This window comes from Mirounga angustirostris, unplaced genomic scaffold (assembly GCF_029215605.1).
Source record: "Mirounga angustirostris isolate CCGP_5_RB_7025 unplaced genomic scaffold, mMirAng1.0.hap1 SCAF_4, whole genome shotgun sequence".
NCBI lineage: Eukaryota > Metazoa > Chordata > Mammalia > Carnivora > Phocidae > Mirounga > Mirounga angustirostris.
In genome coordinates, this window is record NW_026991712.1 from 133,224,947 (window position 1) to 133,244,215 (window position 19,269).

Here is a 19,269-nt window from a genome sequence, read left to right on the forward strand (position 1 = left end):
CAAATGAACATAAACAACAATAAATAAATAAATGTCTTTTTAATTATTGCTATTCATGACTATTATAATTTATTGAAAGCTATCCACCACTAAGTCTCACAGCAACCTCTGAGGTGAATTACTTTTTCCATTTTTCAGATGAGAAAACTGCAATTCTGAGATGTGAAGTGACATGTTCATGGTTCATTAGTTAAGGAGTGGAGAACCCAGGATTGAAATCTGTCTAGTTCCAAGCTTGCAAACATTCCCCTCTGCCATACTGCTCAGGTACACACAATGAAGGAGATTAAACATACTCAAGACATGATCCCAGACTTAAGGAGCCTATATCCTAGTTGGTAAGACAAGGCAAAATAATGGACAAGTTAAATGATGATACAAAAGATAAATAAGAAACTGATGTAAGAAATGGAAAAATATCACAAGTTAGAATGTTCTCTAACTTGTATACAAAGTTCCCAAAACTTATTTGTCCATGAAACTTATCTTTGTGTCATACTTATTAAAATCCCAAGTAATGGGCACCTGGGTGGCTCAGTCGTTAAGCGTCTGCCTTCGGCTCAGGTCATGATCCCAGGGTCCTGGGATCGAGTCCCACATTGGGCTCCCTGCTCTGCTCTTCTCTCTCTCCCACTCGCCCTGCTTGTGTTCCTGCTCTTGCTATCTCTCTCTCTGTCAAATAAATAAATAAAATCTTAAAAAAAAAATCCCAAGTAATAATTGTTTTGAGAAATATAATTCAGAAAATGCTCGTCTACTTTGTAGGTGTACTATGACTCTTAATTTAGAGGAGGAAGCTGCAGTGGTCTGGGTGGTAGAAGAGAGAAGAGAGAATTAAGTTGTAAAAACAGTAAACATATTTCTTGAATCCAAATCCCAGAAATGCAAATTAACTAAGTCAATAATTTTTTTTATTTTATCAAACTATTTTTTGAAAACATTTGTTGAATATGTAGCACTTTCTATTTATTAATACATTTAATCCTCTCAACATTCTTATGAGGTAGGCATTATTATTATGATTTCCATTTTATGAGGAGGGATCTAAGGCTCTGTGACCCAATAGCAAATCAAAGAGCCAGACTTTGAACCTAGAAGGTCTGGCTCCAGAGCCAAAGCAACCAACCACTATGGTAAACTTCCTCTCTAAAGCAGCTTCATTTTAAACTTCCTCTCTAAAGCAGCATTTCAGGTAATTCTGATACAGGCACAATAGATTAGGGTTTGAGACGGTAGCTGATAGCTGAAAGCTGAATCTAGATAGTTGTTCTCCTACAAATGGACCTTGAGAGAGCTTGTTTGGAGGTTCCAGCAGGGGAGCGCAGCTACTCGTGTACCCTTGACCCAAGAACGGTCCTCCGCTATCGGGGAAGGTCGTCCTCTTCGACCGAGCGCGCAGCTTCGGGAGGGACGCACATGGAGCGGTGAGGGAGGAAGGGGACACCCGCCTGGCCAGCCAGATCAGCCGAATCAACCCTGGCGATCAATGGGGTGACAGATGTCGCAGCCAGATCGCCCTCACATCCTAGGATATTGACATCATATAGGCTAAACATCTGGATCAAAGAACTAGAAAATTTTAAATGTAGGTAGACATTATAAATGAGGAAACTAAGCCAACAGAGAGGTTTGATTACACATAGTGAGTGGCATGGCCATGGTTCACACCCATGTTGTTTGACTCCAAATCCAGTGCTCCTTGCACTATCCCTCAGGAATTTGAGGCCCAGTGAGAAGAAGGGGCTTACCCAGCTTTGCTTAGTTACTTAAATTTTCTGACTCCCAGTCCAACAGTCTTTTTGTTTGTCCATACTATATGAAGGAATGACTTTTAAAAATTTCCATTCAGATTTTTGAGTTTTTATTGCTTTTGACCAAGGATATGAAGCTAAGAAAGAGAAGGTTTAGTATGCAGTTTCTCTTCCTGTGGAAGATCCTTTGCCTCTAGAGCAGTGGGACCCATTAAATTACCAAATATTACAAAATGTGTGACTCAACTATCATATATATTAAGAGGCATCATAGGTCAATTAACAGCTTAGCTTTGAAATCTGTTGACTTCTCTCAGCCTCAGTCTCTGTAACTGTTGATGGGGAGAGGGAGATAATAATACACATAGGAACTGTTTATTGGGGCTTTAACTCAATAGGAATGTGTGTAAAGCACCAAACATGATATTTGGCAGAATGTGGGGGAAAAAAGTTATTTATTATTATTTTTCACTGTACATTCAATTTGTAGAGTGGCTAGAACTTCTAGGTACAAATTAAGGTTTGAGAACAAAAATAATCAATTTTATAAGTCAATTTGCACAAAAGTAATGGAATCCATTTCAACTGTGAAAAATGTTCAAAAAATAATTCTTTATAGTTGGATTACTAAAAATGATCTAAGATAATTCTAACATATTGAAATATTCTAAGTGCAGAAGGAGAATATCACTATAGCTGGTCTTAATATTTCTAGGATTTTGGGGTCCAGAGTTCTAGGTAGCATGTTTCATAATAAATGCAGACTATTCTACTGTTTACAAAACACTTTTTGCATGTGCCCTGGGGTGCCATTAAATAAGATCATAATCAAATTTCACCTCTAGGCCTTGCACTAAACCTCTGATCTATCAATTCTGAATTCCCTAAGAAAAACAAAGCTATCATTGTTATTGTTATTGTTATTTTTTACCTCATATAGGTTGCTTATTATGGTATATTATAAAATTTTAGATATTTAGTTTATTTTTTGCCATACATGCAAATTCAAAACATTTGTATGCAGGTGCTATCTTGAAATGAGAACATAAGTTAGACAATGGTTCTTGTAATTTTATTGTATAAAACATGATGTGATATAGAACAGATATCTTCAAATTTGTTGGTCTTAGGACCCTTTACACTCTTAAAAATCATCGGTAACTCTAAAGAACATGTGTTTATATTGTGTATATATGTTATAACATGTGTTTATGTATCTATTGGTATCTTTTATATTATAGATTAAAATAGGGGTTTTAAAAATAATTACTACCTGTTAAATAATAATAAACTTATAACATGTTATAACTATAAACTTAAACTTATAACATGTTAAATAACATTTTTATTCAAAGTAACTATATTTTTCTAAACAAAAACATTTAGTGAAAAAAGTGATATTGTTTTTATTTTTGTAAATCTCTTCAATATTTGGCTTAATAGATGGTACTAGATCTCATATCTGCTCGTGTATTCAATCTGTTGTGATGTATTGTTTTGACTGAATTATATATAACAAAATCCAGCCTCACATAGGTATGATGTTGGAAAAGAGGAATATTTCAATAGTCCTTTTGGATCATTGTGATTTTTTCTTTGATACTACACCAAAACTCAACAAGTGGCATTTTTTTAGGGGATAACTGCAATGTAGAATCTGAAATTATATCAATGAACTTTTCTTATTCTTCATACCAATACATTAAAATCAACTGGTCTATTTTGCATTCTGAATGGGTCTTTTACCCATGTCTGATTTTGTAATTCATGCATTGGTCATTTGGAAATACTGCTTCACTGAGTTATACAGATTTTCCAGATGTTGACACATTTCATAACATAATATCAACAAATTATATTAATTTATATCACACTAGTCTTATCAGAAAAGCCTGTAAGGATTGGGAAGTTGTCAAGCTCACAGTGGCAGATAGGAATTTTCCAAAATTCCAATTTTTGCTTGAGAGCTCAAATTTTACTGTCAGCGACAAATACTGTTAGTTGTTTTCCTTGAAGTGACAAGCTCACTTTGTTCATTTTCGACAAAATATATGCCCAAAACCCAAGTTTAAATAACCAGTTTGTCAGTCATTCTTCTTTTTCTTAAAGACTATTTTTTTTAGAGCTGTCTTAGGTTCACAGCAAAATTGAGAAGAAGGTATAGAGATTTCCCATACACTTCCCATTGGCTTCTTTCTGTTTCTTTGTTTTTTCACCAGTTTTTTTGTTTGTTTTTTGTTTTGTTTTGTTTTGTTTTAGTTCATTCCTCTAACACTTACTTTTTATTTTCTCTGAAACAATAATCAAAGGAAGATAATGGCACTTAAATATATATAAAAGAAAATGAGCTTTTATGATAAGATTCTTAACCTTTATCCCTGTAAACCAGTAATCAACCTTGAACTGAATAGGCCCATTTATCTTTGATGAATCTTTTTCATACTTTCAAAGGCAAATAATTTTATTTTTATAAATAACATTTACAGTACTGTTATATAGTACTACTAATATAAGTAACAATTACTAAATATATTTTAAATCACTTATAGTGTAATGGTAACATTTACAAACTACAGAGCTTTATACAAATTGGTTTGATTTCATAAGACACATTCAAGTGAATTTCAAGCTGCTACTCAGTCAAAAACATCCAATTAATAGTATCTGGGAAATTATAGGCAATAACATAATTAATGATCTGGCTAATCCCTTTGCTTATGAAAGAGTCATAGTTATTTCACATGATATTATATAGTGTGTCAATGCAGTGTTCAGATATAAAACTAAATTAAGATAGAAAATGTTTTGAAGTAAAAAAATTTAACATATCCTTTTGTTTCTGGCTCAGAGGGGCTGACTGATATGAAACTTTGGCACTTACTTTCCGATTGTGTTGGGTAGCATTGTGAGTTGATTGTCATCTACTTTTAGAGTAGTTAGTTTTTTCAACAGTCCTAAAACAGAGAAGAAGGTTTATTAATACATAAGAACAGATCTCTGGTAGGAAATACAATATGAAAGAAAAAGAATCACTTGCGACGACTATCATGCCAGTTGGCTACACTCTGCTTATATAAACCTACAAATATGTTTGTATGTAGTCTAGTCTTGACTGTCCAGTTGTAAAAACTTTACTTGCATCAGTGGGAGTTTGGGTACATCAGTGCAGACAAATAAACAAAACATAGGGCTCCATAGAAACCTAAGTTGACAGCAATACTACCACGTTTCCCTTATCTAGTATACCGCAAATGGACCAGATGAAAATTTTTAAGCCAGCTATGATTTAATATTTAATTAACTCCTAATCACATGATTAACATAACATAATAAAATAAAAAAATGTAAAAAAAACAAATCTGAAGTAAGCCTAATAATCAACGAATGGGTATTGAGGTATTGTGATGCAGTGGTTGTAATTACGGACTTGGAAAATTATAACATATGACCTCATACTCTTTTTTGTTACCATAAATCCTTGACTTGGATCAGCAGAAAGCACAAAAACTTGCAATTTTAATATACCGAGTAGAACTGGCCAAGAATAGTTTCAACTTTTTATATTTCCCTGTCAGATTTATACCTTCCATACCCTTACTGCCTGCATTATTACCAGGGTTTTAATGACTAATAACCACAGAGTAATTGAAGAACAGCTTCCTTTACCCAGCCACAATGTAGTATCAGTATGGCTTAAATAGCCAAAGTCCAAGGGCAAAGCGTGGTTAATTTTGGTTTTACATTGGAAATATGCATATATACTGTAGGCTACTTTTTTTTTTTTTTTGCAGAAAACTTGTTCTCAGGGATATAGTGGGTTCCATGGTCAAATGTGTTTGTAAAATGCTAAATTAAATAACATTAAACATATTTCATTAATGAAGTTTTTCTAGGACCTTGTAATATATTAATGTAGCAACGTGACTCTGCAAAGTTATTGCAGAATGTGTGTGAGTATGCAGCATACTTTGTACAGCTAGTGTTTTGTGAATATGCTTTGAGAAGCACTGCTGTGGGTCATGCCCACGCACCTCAAGTATTCTGAGGATTCCTTAAAGGCATGGAGTAAATCAGAATAGATCTGAAATAAAAAGCGATTATTGCACTTTAAATTTCAGTATGCTCAGTTACATATTCTGGAGAAGCACTCAGAATCTCTACTCTAGTGGCGAGAAAGGGTCTCACTGTCAGACTGCTGTGAGAAAATATCTACAAAATATCAGAGTTTTAATACATCAGCTTGTGCCCTGAGGATACCCTGCTGAAAACAGTAGCACCTGGGAAAGAGGACCGTTCTCACCGGGGTCATTTATCTCTGAGGTTTGCTCACCCACTGCCATATTCACCTATGGTTAAAGGGTGACTGAATCACTTCAGCTTCTCTGGTGTGTATGTAAGAAATATCAACCTTGGAAATATAAAAGAGCTTGTTCATCAATTGTGAAAAGGAAACAGGGCGTGATGCACTACAGCTAAACTTTGTATGACTTGGTAGCCCTTATCAAACTACTGCACCTGCCTACCAGTGGAGCTAGAGGAGGGTTGACAGTCTCAGTGTCACTTGAGTGGGGCATAAGAAGTTTTGCGCTGGGTCACAGATTGCTGTGCAAATACCATGAAGCCAGGTTGAAAGGTAGCCTTTAAGAGAATCACAGTACCAAAGTCTGAAAGTAGTGGTGAAAAGTCTTGAGGCATGTTAGGGACTAAAACCAAAGGGTTGTTCTTTTAAATGTTGGTAGTCCAATGATGTCCCAATAAAGAAGATAAGATACAATTTCCCATCCAATCAGAATCAACGAATTCTTTTAGGGCCTTAGGACAAAGCTCTCAGTCTCCTGTCCCAGATCCTTCTCTTGACCAAGAGGGGAATATTTGGAGCAAAGTCAGCCATTCCCCATGTATAATCAGGGACTCTGGCAACTCTGCAGATACATAAATGTAATTTTCTCTGAAAGGTCAACAGGGTCCAAAGATATAGTCTGAGTATAACAAAGTTTACTTTCCTAATTTGAGAGCCATTCAGATTCTTAATGAAGATGTTAAATACATAGTACCCTCCTATCTATCCTAGTCTGCTTTATGCCAGCCAAGTACATAATCTGATGTTTTCTATCACCCATCCATGTTGTCTTCCCCAGACCAGAAGGCTAATTTCCCCATCTGCTTTCTTAAAGGAAGATATTTTAAACAAATAATTATACTGTCTTTTATGTCACTATGTGCCATTTTCATTTCCAGGATTTCTAATTGTTTCTTTTTTTTATAACCACCTATTCTTAGTCATAGTTCTTGTTTTTGTTTTACAAGTTATTATTTTTATGAGTGTTATTGTAAGTTTTGTCTAATTGAGGATCTACACATACTTAAAAATCATTTTTTACATTGCTTGATGACTTTGGTTTTTCCTGGGTAAATTTTCCTATTCGAGTTTTTTGTTGTTGTTACAACATTAGTTTTCCTTTAAGATTTCTGTTTGCATGCTCATTTGTGAGGGTGAATATTTTCTCCTTATCTATGCTCACCTGTCCCTATCTGGCAGTTTTATGGTTACCTACCCCTGACCCCAGGTTTCTGGAGTTCAGAACCAGATCTCCTATTAGCAACATGGCGCTCTCATCCCATGTGGATACTGCAGATCCAGTCCAAACTAGCTGTGACTTGCACAGTTTTCAGCAGTGAATCTCTATCTGTTCTCTCCAATGCTAGCTCCACATACTAGTTGTAGATTGATTCAGGCTCTCTTTGCAGAAAAGGAGTTGCTGCCTCAATCTGTGGATTCTCCTGTTATGTTTAAGGTACTTTTTTTTTTCTTTTTTCCACTGCAGAAATGGAACTTACAGCTACCGCTGCTGTTTGTGGTCTGGAGCCCATCAGGCGTGGGGTCTTGCAATATTTCCATTCTAGCTCAGGTTCAGGTAGATGTTCAGCCTTTTTAAGCATGGCTAAATTATTTTATTTGCTAAATATTTAAGGAGCCCTTAGTATAAACTAGGCATAGTTCTTGGTACTGAGGAGGCAGTAAGGAACAAAAATATATTTTTCAAATATAAGTCATTTTTCTATTTTCATTATGTCTTTGAAGAGATATGGAGTGGTGATTGAGTGGGAGTTTAAGGCATGTATCTTGAGGGTTATCTTGACCAGATGATCATCTCTGTCATCTTAATCCAAGGATGCTCTTTTTAACCATTATACTTCCTCACCTTCTACAACATAAAACAGTATTTTCTAGACTTATCTGATTATATGTTTCATATAACATATATGTTTATGTTTAATAAAACAAATCAGAGGGCCTGAGGAGGCAGTAAGGAACAAATGTACTGATTCAGTACAAGCATACCGAATCAGAATTTTCAGAGAAAGCGTCTGGAAATGTATAAGTGTTCAATAAAGCTCTTAGATAAGTCTTACAATGGAATGAGCTGGAAAAATACTGTTATAAAGTATGTGGCTACATAAAAAAAATTATCAATCTAGAAAGAAAGAAAACCTAGTCTATTAGCCTGAAAGAATGGTGAAAATGGAAGCAATAAAATATTGAAGAAAGATTTGAAATACTGCCTTATCTTCTAGCTTCCTTTCAATTAGTGTACCTAGGTTATAACTTAATTTTCAGAGGTTTTAATAAGTTACAGAATATATGACACATCGAATTCAAAGCAGGTTAAAAACTAATCTCCAAAGTTAAATAATTGGCTGATTACCCTCCTGAGTCCTCTCATAAATAATAGTAAGATATCTATACAAAAAGTTTTGCTCATTATTAAATTAGGAGTCTTTAGTTAATTTACTCATATAAAAATTTATAACAAAAATGAATTGGGTGCTTGACATATACTAAAAGACAAATTCTCTGCTGTCATGAATCTTAACAGCATATAAAAGACAATGTATCTGTTTTTAATAATAGAACCACAAAGAGATTTTATATTATTATACATCTTTATGTTATTTCTAGATTATAGTAGTGTTATAATAGTATTGAAAATAGGATATGGCAACACTGTGGATAGAAGCTAATTCTATGGTGATAAAAGGAGACACACATGGTTATCAATTACTCTAAATCTAATAAATATAATTTTTACAATAACATTTTACAACTTAAAAGATCTTCATTTAAAAAAAATATATCAATTTGGTAAGATTTTAATAGGAGAGGCTTCTTGAATTTGGTAACTAGTATTACCATTTCATTTTAAGATATTCAAGATGTAAAAACAGTATTTTACCAATAATGAACTTGGTAATTTATTAATATCAGTAAGGCTAACAGTATATTCCCTGTATCTAATGATAAACTAGGACTATGCCAAAAAAGAAAATGATATATTTCATGTAAACATTCATGACATAATAGAATATTCTCACCTATAGACTCAGGCAACTGTTGCAACATATTGGATGACAGTAAGAGGTCTTCAAGGGCTTCACATCCAGAAATGTCCAGGTCAACTGTTTCTATTCTGTTTTTTGACATATCCAGGTATACCAACATCTTTAACTTCCCTATAGACTTGATAACATTGCATAAACTCAGGGTTAGTTGAGAAAATTTCACAAGACATTGAAAGTTGTAAAAACCACAACACCGTAAAACTAATTTTAAAAGCAACTACAACAATAACAAGCATTCGCAAGAATGTGGAGAAATTGCAATCCTCATACACTGCTAGCAGGAATTTAAAATTGTATAGCCACTTTGAAAAACAGTTTGCTAGTACCTTAAAAGGTTAAACAAAGAGTTTCCATATGACCCAGCAATCTCTCAGCATATACTCAAGAATGCAATATATGTCCACACAAAAACATAAATGTTCAAAGCAGTATTATTCACAACAGCCAAAAAATGGAAACAACCGAAATGCCTGTCGATTGATGAATGGATAAACAAAATGTGGTATATCCACATGTTGTAATATTATTTTGCAATGAATGCAAATATATGCTACAAAATGGATGAGCCTTGAAAACATATGCAGTGAAAGATGCCAGTTACAAAAACCCATCTGTTGTGTGATTCTATGTATATGAAATGTCCAGAGTAGGCAAATCTATAGACACAGAAAGTAGGTTAGGGTTGCTGGAGGTTGGGGGGAAGGGGACATGGGAATGATTGCTAATGGCTTCAGGGTTTCTTCTGGAGATAATGGAAATGTTCTAAAATTAGACTGTGGTGATGGCTATACAACCACGCGAGTATTCTAAAAGCAACTGAATTGTATATTTTAAATGAGTGAATTTTATGGTATGTGAATTACATCTCAACACAAGAATCTTAAAGCTGCAGAAGAATAAATAAATAATAAATAAATAAATAAAGATCGCCACCAAAACAGCATATGTTAACATGCTGATTCGTACATTTCAAATGCATAAGAAAGGTTTTAAATCATGATTTGGACTTTATCCTTAAACAGATTCTCTATTTTGTTCATTCAACAGTTCTTTTTGATGATCTACTATGTGTCAGGGCTTGTGTTATACATGGGAGACTTACTGAATAAGTCAACTAGGTATGAGGAGAGACTTGTCATGATACAGACAAAGTCTTTATCCTTACAGAGCTCATAGTAGTGGAGGAAACTGTCAAATAAACAAATAGTTTTAATACCCGATAACATGTGCAAGAAAACAAAGCATGTGGAGAATGCCATAGAAGCACAGGGCTGCAAAATGTCTGAAAGACACAGATTGTCAAGAAAAGCAGAACCTGCACCTGGAAGAGAAAACGACACATACCTTCACAGCAAAATGTGAAAAATCATGGCATGTTTGAGGAAGAGTGGGAAATTCGATTTGTACGATTACAAGAAGCCAGGTATTAAAAGGCCTTAATGTGTTATGTGAGGAGATGTCAATTCTATCCTATGGGCAAGGAAAGCTGTTCAAGGTTTTTAAGTTGGAGAATGACATGATCAGATTTGTGCTTTAAAATATCAACTTCAGGGGACTGTGGAAGAAAGATTTGTGATGCGAGTGGCAGAGACCCATCACAAGGATCTGGAAACACTGAGGAGATGAGAAGGACCTGAATTAATACAGCAGAAATGAGGATGAAGAGGGGATGAGCTCAAGAAAAATTTAGAAATGGGAGAATTAGATGAGTAACTAATTACTGAGGACAGGGAGGAACAAAGTCATACCGTGAACAGGAGTAACAGGGGCTGCTTAGCTGGGACATGGACCACAGGAGTCAGAACAAGATGAAAGTCCTCATTTTCATTTTCTTTCAGGGCATGTTTTGCAAATAAATGCCCCACACATATCCGTGTTCACTGGGTCATTTGTTCATCTAATCTATCTGTGTACACTTTAATATATTGTCTCTAATTATTTGACAGAGTGTAAATAAATAAACTTATTAACACACAGGTAAACCCTTTGCACTGTGCTAAGTAGTTTATATATATTATTTGATTTAATATTTCATATCCTTGCTACTCAAAATGTGTTTTGCAGACCAGCAGCATTGGCACCACCTAGAAGCCTGTCAGGAATGTAGACTCTCAGACCCACTCCAGACCTACTGAATCAGAATCCGCACTTTAACACACATTAAAGCTTAGTAATTAAGTAATGGTACACACTGGGTTCCCTGGGAAGCAGAGACAAAGAGAAGTTTATGAGAGAGTGTTTCTAGGACCAATACCAGTGAAAGACAGAGGGGAGAAAGGAAGCACGACTGGGCAGATGAAGAAGCTGAGCTGTGATAAAGTCTTGAGGAAGTCTGCAGCTGGCCCTTCAGGACTCACTAAGTTGGGATTGCCCTGTAGTTGTCCTGAGGAAGGGTGAGGAGCCAGACCTTTATCACTGGTCATTGGGTGGAAGTCTCCCGGAATAAGGATGTGACCCTGGGTAAGGAGGTTCTCTTAAGCTGGAGCAATTCCTGAGGAGGGTGGAGAGCTGCAAGTAGCATTTCCAGAAGCTTCGGAAATAGAGTCAGTTCTTCATACCAGGAGGATGATGCATGGCAGCATCTACTACAAGTAACATTCCAAAGTTACCCCATTAATAAGGGGTGGAGCTAAAATTCAAACTCACTTTTCTCAGATTACAGACTACAAAACCTGTTGATTATCTTGTCAGTTACTGACCTCAAACTCTCTAATTAACCTAGCACATATCTCTAGCCCTGCTCCCTCTCTCCCTATGGAGGCAGAGAATGTGAGCAAAGTCTTGGAGTAGATGAATAGTTGCTAATCTAGGAACAGAGTACTTTGGGTGACTACGTCAGAAGGCTGAATTCTCCCCATGCCTGGAAGTATGTCACTTGGAAAAATACTGTCGCTTCACTTACAGATTTCCACCCTAAGGAGCTATTATGTTACCATGGCTCATTCTTCTCTTCTGGTGAGCAAGAAAAGAATGATACATGTGTTTGTGTGTGTGTGTGTGTGTGTGGTTTCTTTTTTGTTGTTTTATCATGAGAAAATGTCTTTACTCTTTGAAGCCTCCTTCATTGTTATCTGCAGTGCAACTCAATATTTTGGTGTGAAATTTCTAAAGATCATTTTTAGAAGCAAAATAACACTTTGGTGTTTATTTTTGAGTCTTTCTAAACCCTCACTTTCAAACACTTTATAAAAGCAATAGTAGCCTGGAGTGATAAAGGCCTTTGAAGTCCAAAGCCTCAGAGTCCTTGGGGATATTGAATCTTGCTCCAACACCCCTTGACATAAAGGAGTCTATAAGTGAGCAGTAGACAGCAAATGAAAGGAGTGGAAGCCATCACAAACAAAAGAAGATATTGAAGTTTGTTTAAGAATAAATACAGGTTCAATGCATTGTTTAGTCACATTTTGATTGGTTGATCTTAGAGGGACCATCACAAGACAGCTATGTAGAAGACTAATTTTTCATCATCATCTACTTGCTTCTCTAATTTATGAAAAACAGAGTAGTAAAATGATAGTTCAGGCTTCCAAAGGTATTTTAGAAGTATATTAATTTTATGTATAAATAAATATAAATACATATATTTTATGATACATGAACTAAGAATAAGATGAACTTGCTTTTTTTCCTGTGTCTTTTGACAATAAATATTTAGGATTAATCATTCTATGAAACTGATAGACACGGGCTAGTTAAAGGCTGCATTCAAGATTAGCTTTTCAAAGACATGTGTTTCTAGGTACTTGCATAGCAACTATTTGCTGGCATAGACATTCAGAAAGCCATGCCTCTTTATGGCAAGGAGGTGGGGGGATTCCCACAAGGTATAGAGCAAAATATGAAACTCAAGTGTACTAACTAAAATGAGAAATCTACTTAGAGCAGCGTATAAGAAAAATCTACTCTTGAAACAGACAAATTAGGCAGCATTATCTGTTTCATGGATGGTTTGATCACTACTTTTCCATTTAGATAATAAGCTTACTAAAGAATTTGAGGTCTGAGCTGACTTTCAAGATTGGATTTTGGGAATGTAATGGCTATGGAAAGTAAGATGAGCATAACTCTCATTTGTGCCTTCTGTTGATTCTATAGCAGTGGTCTTTTGGGACATCATAGTGAACAACGGCTTCTGGTGCTGGTATGAATTATCACTATCTACCTGCTGCATGACCTTGGGACAGTTACTTACTCTTTTTGTTTTAGTTTCCTAATCCATAACATGGGGATGGTAACAAACTCTACTTCATAGGCTCATTATGAGGATTCAGTGAGTAAATATTTGTAAAACACCTAGCATTTATCATGAGCTAGGCATTATCTAGGTGTTTTTGAATTAATAAATATATCAAAGAGGCAGGCATAGGTTTTTCCAACTAGACATACATTCTGATCCTCAATCCCTGCACAAGAAATTGATGAATGTCTTACCTGTGCTGCCCCAAGATCTGTACGTACCTTGAATATGGCACAAATCAGGCTCTATTATGTGTAGTGGAATCTAGATCTGCCTCTCCTATTATGTGTGAGCTCCTCAAATAAATATATTCCAGGTCATTGAATATATGATCTTTGTAATCCTAACATTAGCATAGTTTCTGGTTCATAGATGTGTATTTGTGAACGGTTTTTTAATAAATCAATACATAAAGGATGAGCATGCTTTTTTGTTTTGTGTCTATGATGACAGTATAAATGTATTCTTTTGATAGGAGAAGAAAGTATTTTTTTCCTTAATCTTTTACCAGATTTTCTCCTTTATGTGGTTTCATGCTTGTTCAAAAGAGAAAAGCTTCTTGTTCTAGTTGCTTTTGCAATCATTTTAAGGAATTTTTAATGTCAAGTCAAAAAAAAAAAAAAAGAATAAAACTGGCTTTGGGAACACACATCTAAATCTCAGTGGCTGAAGAGTTATTACAAATCCAGCTACCCTGTCTACTTAGCCCAATGTAAGGGGTTTGGAATTGGTTATTACCAATAAGAATATTGTGGCTGATGTGTGTGTGTATGTACATGCTTATTTGAGTGCATGTATTATGAGTGGCAAGAGGCAGTGTTTTATGAAGCCTTTCTTTCACTGAATGGAAAGGCAGGAATGTTCACACTCAGTGAGCTGACTCGTAAACCTACTACTTGGGAAATATTACTGGATTGTCTGCTAGTTGAAAAAAAAATGGACTCTAGTTTAACTTTCTATTTTTAACACTTTGTAATTTGTCACATACCATTTTCAAAAATTTAAATGTATTCTATTGGAAATCACCCAAACTGAGAGAAAGATTTTTATTTTGTGGAAGAGCTCTAAGAATATGAGCAGAAGCAATTATCTAGTTTGATTTTGCAAAAATAAGACTTGGATTTCATATGTGGCATTTTCTTTTTCTATATATAACAATATAAATTTCTCAGCTTTTAAAAATCAGCATGTGGAGAGATGAAAAATATAATCCTGAAAGAACAAGAAAAATCTTTCATACATTTTATATACCTGCATCACTTACAGAAGGTATGTGGAAAAAAAAAAAAAAACCACTAGTGAAAAACACTTGGTGACCAAACAAATGTTTTACTTTGAAAGGCAAACACTGAGATTTATAAATGAAGATTATTATTAATTACAATTAATATATAACATAGATGCTAGACAACATGTCATAATAAAAACTTACATACCCCAGGTAGCACTTGTAATGCATTATTATCCATCCACAGCTCCCTTAAATTTTGTATTTGATCCAGAACTTCAGGCTAGGAGAGAGATAGGGAGAAAGAGAAAAAAATTAGTCTTTTCTTGGCACAATAGAAGTGTAATTTCTTGAATCTGGAAACTTTATTTGGGAATCTAATATTAATCCTCTAAGAAGTCCTAAGTTTAACAGACCTCCATCAAAACCGGTAGTCCCTGAGAGAGCCAACCTAGAGCTGATCTGGAAATAATCAGAAAAAAATAATAAAAATTAAAATCTATTACTCTCTCTTAACACCCTACAATCATCCTTTATAGCATTTATTACACCCTAATTACTCAGTGTGTTTGTCTTCACTAGAATATAAGCTTTTGAAGGGCAGAGCAATGTTTGTTTTTTAATTACTTTTTAATTACTATGCCATGATACTTAGCGCACAGTAGGTTTTTATGTGTGTGTAGTAGAACCTTACACACATATCCCCCATAGGCATTACCTTACAGTGAAAGGATGAGAGTATGAATTAGACCCACTCATTTCTTATCCCTTCACCTATTCGACAAATTATTATTGGTTGAATAGTGGGGATGTCTAGTATGTGAAAGGCACAAGGCAGGATCCACAGTTAATTCAAACCTGGTTCCTGCCTTGAAGTAGCTGATGATTTACGTGAGGAGACAAATACATATAAATAACTGAAACAGAAGGTAGTATATGGGAGAAAAGAATAATGTAGAGAAGTTCAAAGAAAGGAGAGAGAGAATATGATCAAGGTATAACACACAGTGCATAATGAAACACTCTAAGTCCCTAAATCAAAGTTGTCTCTAAATTCCACCTGTGGGCAGCAGACCATATAGAGAGGATAAAGGAAGCTATTGCTACCAGCATCATCTCTTGATTGTGATGACTTTTTCTGATTTCTCTCCAAAAGTTTTCCCATTCAGCAACTTAAGGCCACCTGCTTCCCTTGAAGTTGATTCCTTTTTGTCACTTCAGGAAAGTGAGGAACGCCTAAGCTAATTAGTGCATTGTATTCACCTAGCCACAGGGGTTGGCTCAAGGATGGGAACAGGATCCATTCAGAGCAGATGAGAAGCAATGTTTCTTTCACTGAGACTTCAGGGGGAGAGACTCTTGTTCTTCCCTGCTGGATTAGAAACTGGGATCTTCAGGCATGATAAACAGGGAAGAGCCTGTTTGAGTTAAAAGATAGATCCTGATAACATATTAGGCTGAAATTAAGCCACACCTGAAAGTCAGATGCTTTGTCTCTTTCAACTGAAAAAAAAAATTATCACTGAAACAAGATACAACCATAGTTCAATAAAATTTGAGACCCACTTAGGAAAACCAGTGTATTTTATAGAATAATAGTGAAAAAGAATGGAATTGTTTCTAACTTATGATGAGAATATTGGTAATTGTGGGTCAGCAGAAGTTATATACACACCTCTTTGACACATTAGGAGGGCTTCAGAGACGGCCAGGACTACTTCAGAGAGAGTCTCTGATGCCTTTAGACTGCAATTGCAATGGAACATGGTACTATTCTTTGGAGAAATTTCAGTTATAACAAGGATGAATGGATAAAGAAGAGTGGTATATATATATACATATACAGTGGAATATTACACAGCCATCAAAGAATGACATCTTGTCATTTGCAATGACGTGGATGGAACTAGAGGGTGTTATGCTAAGTGAAATAAGTCAATCAGAAAAAAACAATTATCATATGATCTCACTGATACGTGGAATTTAAGAAACAAGGCAGAGGATCATAGGGGAAGAGAGGAAAAAATGAAGCAAGACGAAACCAGAGAGGGAGACAAACCATAAGAGACTCTTAATCATAGGAAACAAACTGAGGGTTGTTGGAGGGGAAGGGGGTGGAGGAATGGGGTAACTGGGTGATGGGCATTGGGGAAGATATGTGTTGTAATGAGCACTGGGTATTATATAAGACTGATGAATCACAGACCTGTACCCCTGAAACAAATAATACATCATATGTTAATTCATTGAATTTAAATTTAAAAAAGTTAAAAAAAAATCTCTCAATAAACACAGAAAAAAACCTAAGGATCAAAATCTAAAGTTAGAGCATGGCATTCAGCTTTAGACTCAGAGGCATGTGTGAATAAATGTGGGGGATTTTTTTGTGTAGGAAAATATTCTCACTTTTACTTAGATGAACTACTCTACTTGTATGTTAAGCTGGGTAAGAATGGAAAACAAATCAAGTGTACGAAGCACACTCTGATATGCAGAGACTTTGAGGCAAAGGGCTGGCTAGGAACAGTCAGGCCAGTTGGGAAATATCAGTCATATGGTGCAGATTTTCCTAAGCCTATGAATCATGCAGACTTTAGGAAAATGAGTTGCGTACTGGTAACTTCTATACAATCTTATGTATGTAATAAGATGGACATTAATTTATAAATGTGGAACAATGAGCATTATTTAAGATTAACTCGTTTGTGCTGTGGTAACAAATTAATTCTGAAATCTCAGTGGCTTAACACCAGACAGGTTTACTTCCCACTCCCACTACTTGTCCAGTGTCATGGGCTTTTGCCTCCAGAGTCTTGTGTTGCCACCATCTCAAGACTTCCGAAGCGCCAAAGCAGAGAAGAGAGTATAGAAAACCAGCCACTGCTTCTTAAAGATCTCAGACGGGAGGGGCGCCTGGGTGGCTCAGTCGTTAAGCGGCTGCCTTCAGCTCAGGTCATGATCCCAGGGTCCTGGGATCGAGCCCCGCATCGGGTTCCCTGCTCAGCGGGAGGCCTGCTTCTCCCTCTCCCACTCCCCCTGCTTGTGTTCCCTCTCTCGCTGTGTCTCTCTCTGTCAAATGAATAAATAAAATCTTTAAAAAAAAAAAAAAAAAGATCTCAGACGGGAAGTGACCCATATCACTTCTGCTTATAGCTCCATGTCTAGAACTGTTTACAAGGCCTCAACCTTGAGTTCAAGAAAGGCTGGGAAATATAAGAGAAATTCATGGAATACTTGGTGAACACTACTGTCCATGCCACACAGTGACATTATATAAAAAAAAGAATGACAAGAATGGATACAAAGTAGTTTAATAATTTAGTTATCCCTTTATTCAGTAAGTATTTATTAAACAAGTAAGGAGCAAGGTAATCTGTTGAGCAGGAAGCGTCAAGAATTTTGTATACATAGAGCACTTGGGGAGAATGGCACATACTAGCATAGTTTGAGGGGAGTCAAAGAGGAAGTTAAGGGCAATCAAAAGAGCTCTATCAATGATAATTATTTTAACTTTTTTGGGGACCAGGTGGGAGACTGACAGTCTAGGAAAAAACAGAAGCAGCAAGAGATTTCAGGTTTCCATGAGGTCAGCAAGAATGTCATAGAAGTGAGGGATTGAGAGAACTAGGAGTGTGAAAAATTCAAATGAGAGCAGAAGTTAGGAGTTTAAGATTTCTGAAGTGGTTCCAGGCAATGACAGACTTGAAGCTGGAACTCTGGGCAGTATGAAATGTTGGTGTGTGGGCAGGGGAGGATGCTGGGAGAACAAAAGGCCTCACATGGTCTCTAAAAATTTGGGTAGGGTTTGATGCACTGTATAATGTGCTCCCTTGGCTGTATCAGAGAAGGTGGCAGATAAAGGTGACCAATTATGCCTGTAAAATAGCTCTCACGCTGGGTTCTACTGGGAACCTAGACTTAGAAAGGGATAACTAATGCCAACCTATATTTCTACTTTATTTCAAAGGTTCTCATTTAATTTATTTAATAACATCATAAGGCAATAATAGTCCTACTTTATGGGTGAAGGATCTGATAATCATTTCCTGGGGAAAATGAGAATGATTTTATGAGGGTTGCATAACTGCATCTGGGATAGTTCCTCAGGTCTTCTGACTCCAAAGATGACATCATGTTACAGCTTAAAACTGAAATTCTGAAATAACGAAGAATGCTGGTGATCACAGATGCCCAATAAAGAAAGTAAAGCATATGCTAGATTAAAAAAAAAAGATAATATTTTTATTACTGGATGTTATAATAAAATGTGCCACAGAAGAAATTTCAGCCAGTTCCTAATAATAGCAGAGAGAAAATAAATTTAGTAGATCAATACATGACCTTGCTGAAACAAAAACCATAACATGAAGATGATGCAATGGCATTTCATGATCAATAAACAATCTTAAGTGGATCTTTGAACTAAATTAAATGGCTTACACCACCCAACCTTACACGTAAATTGCCTTTATTCATACTACAGATCTTCCTTAATTTACAATGGGGTTATATCCTGATGAACCCATCATAAGTTAAAATATATGTCAAAAATGCATTTAATACACCTAATTTATTGAGCATCAAAGCTTAGCCTAGCCTACCTTAAACGTGCTCAGAACACTTACATTAGCCTGCAGTTGGGCAAAATCATT

General features: G+C 35.8%; 1 protein-coding gene across 1 annotated transcript in view; it reads right to left on the reverse strand.

Annotated features, from left to right (window-relative positions):
* Positions 1-19,269, reverse strand: part of LRRC7 (leucine rich repeat containing 7) — a 959,434-nt gene that overhangs the window by 120,517 nt on the left and 819,648 nt on the right. The window contains exons 10-12 of the mRNA XM_064588988.1: positions 14,826-14,900; positions 9,126-9,270; positions 4,633-4,705 (exon numbers count right to left, since the gene is read on the reverse strand). Of these exons, the coding sequence (XP_064445058.1) occupies positions 4,633-4,705; positions 9,126-9,270; positions 14,826-14,900 (293 nt within the window). The remainder of the gene's footprint in view (positions 1-4,632; positions 4,706-9,125; positions 9,271-14,825; positions 14,901-19,269) is intronic.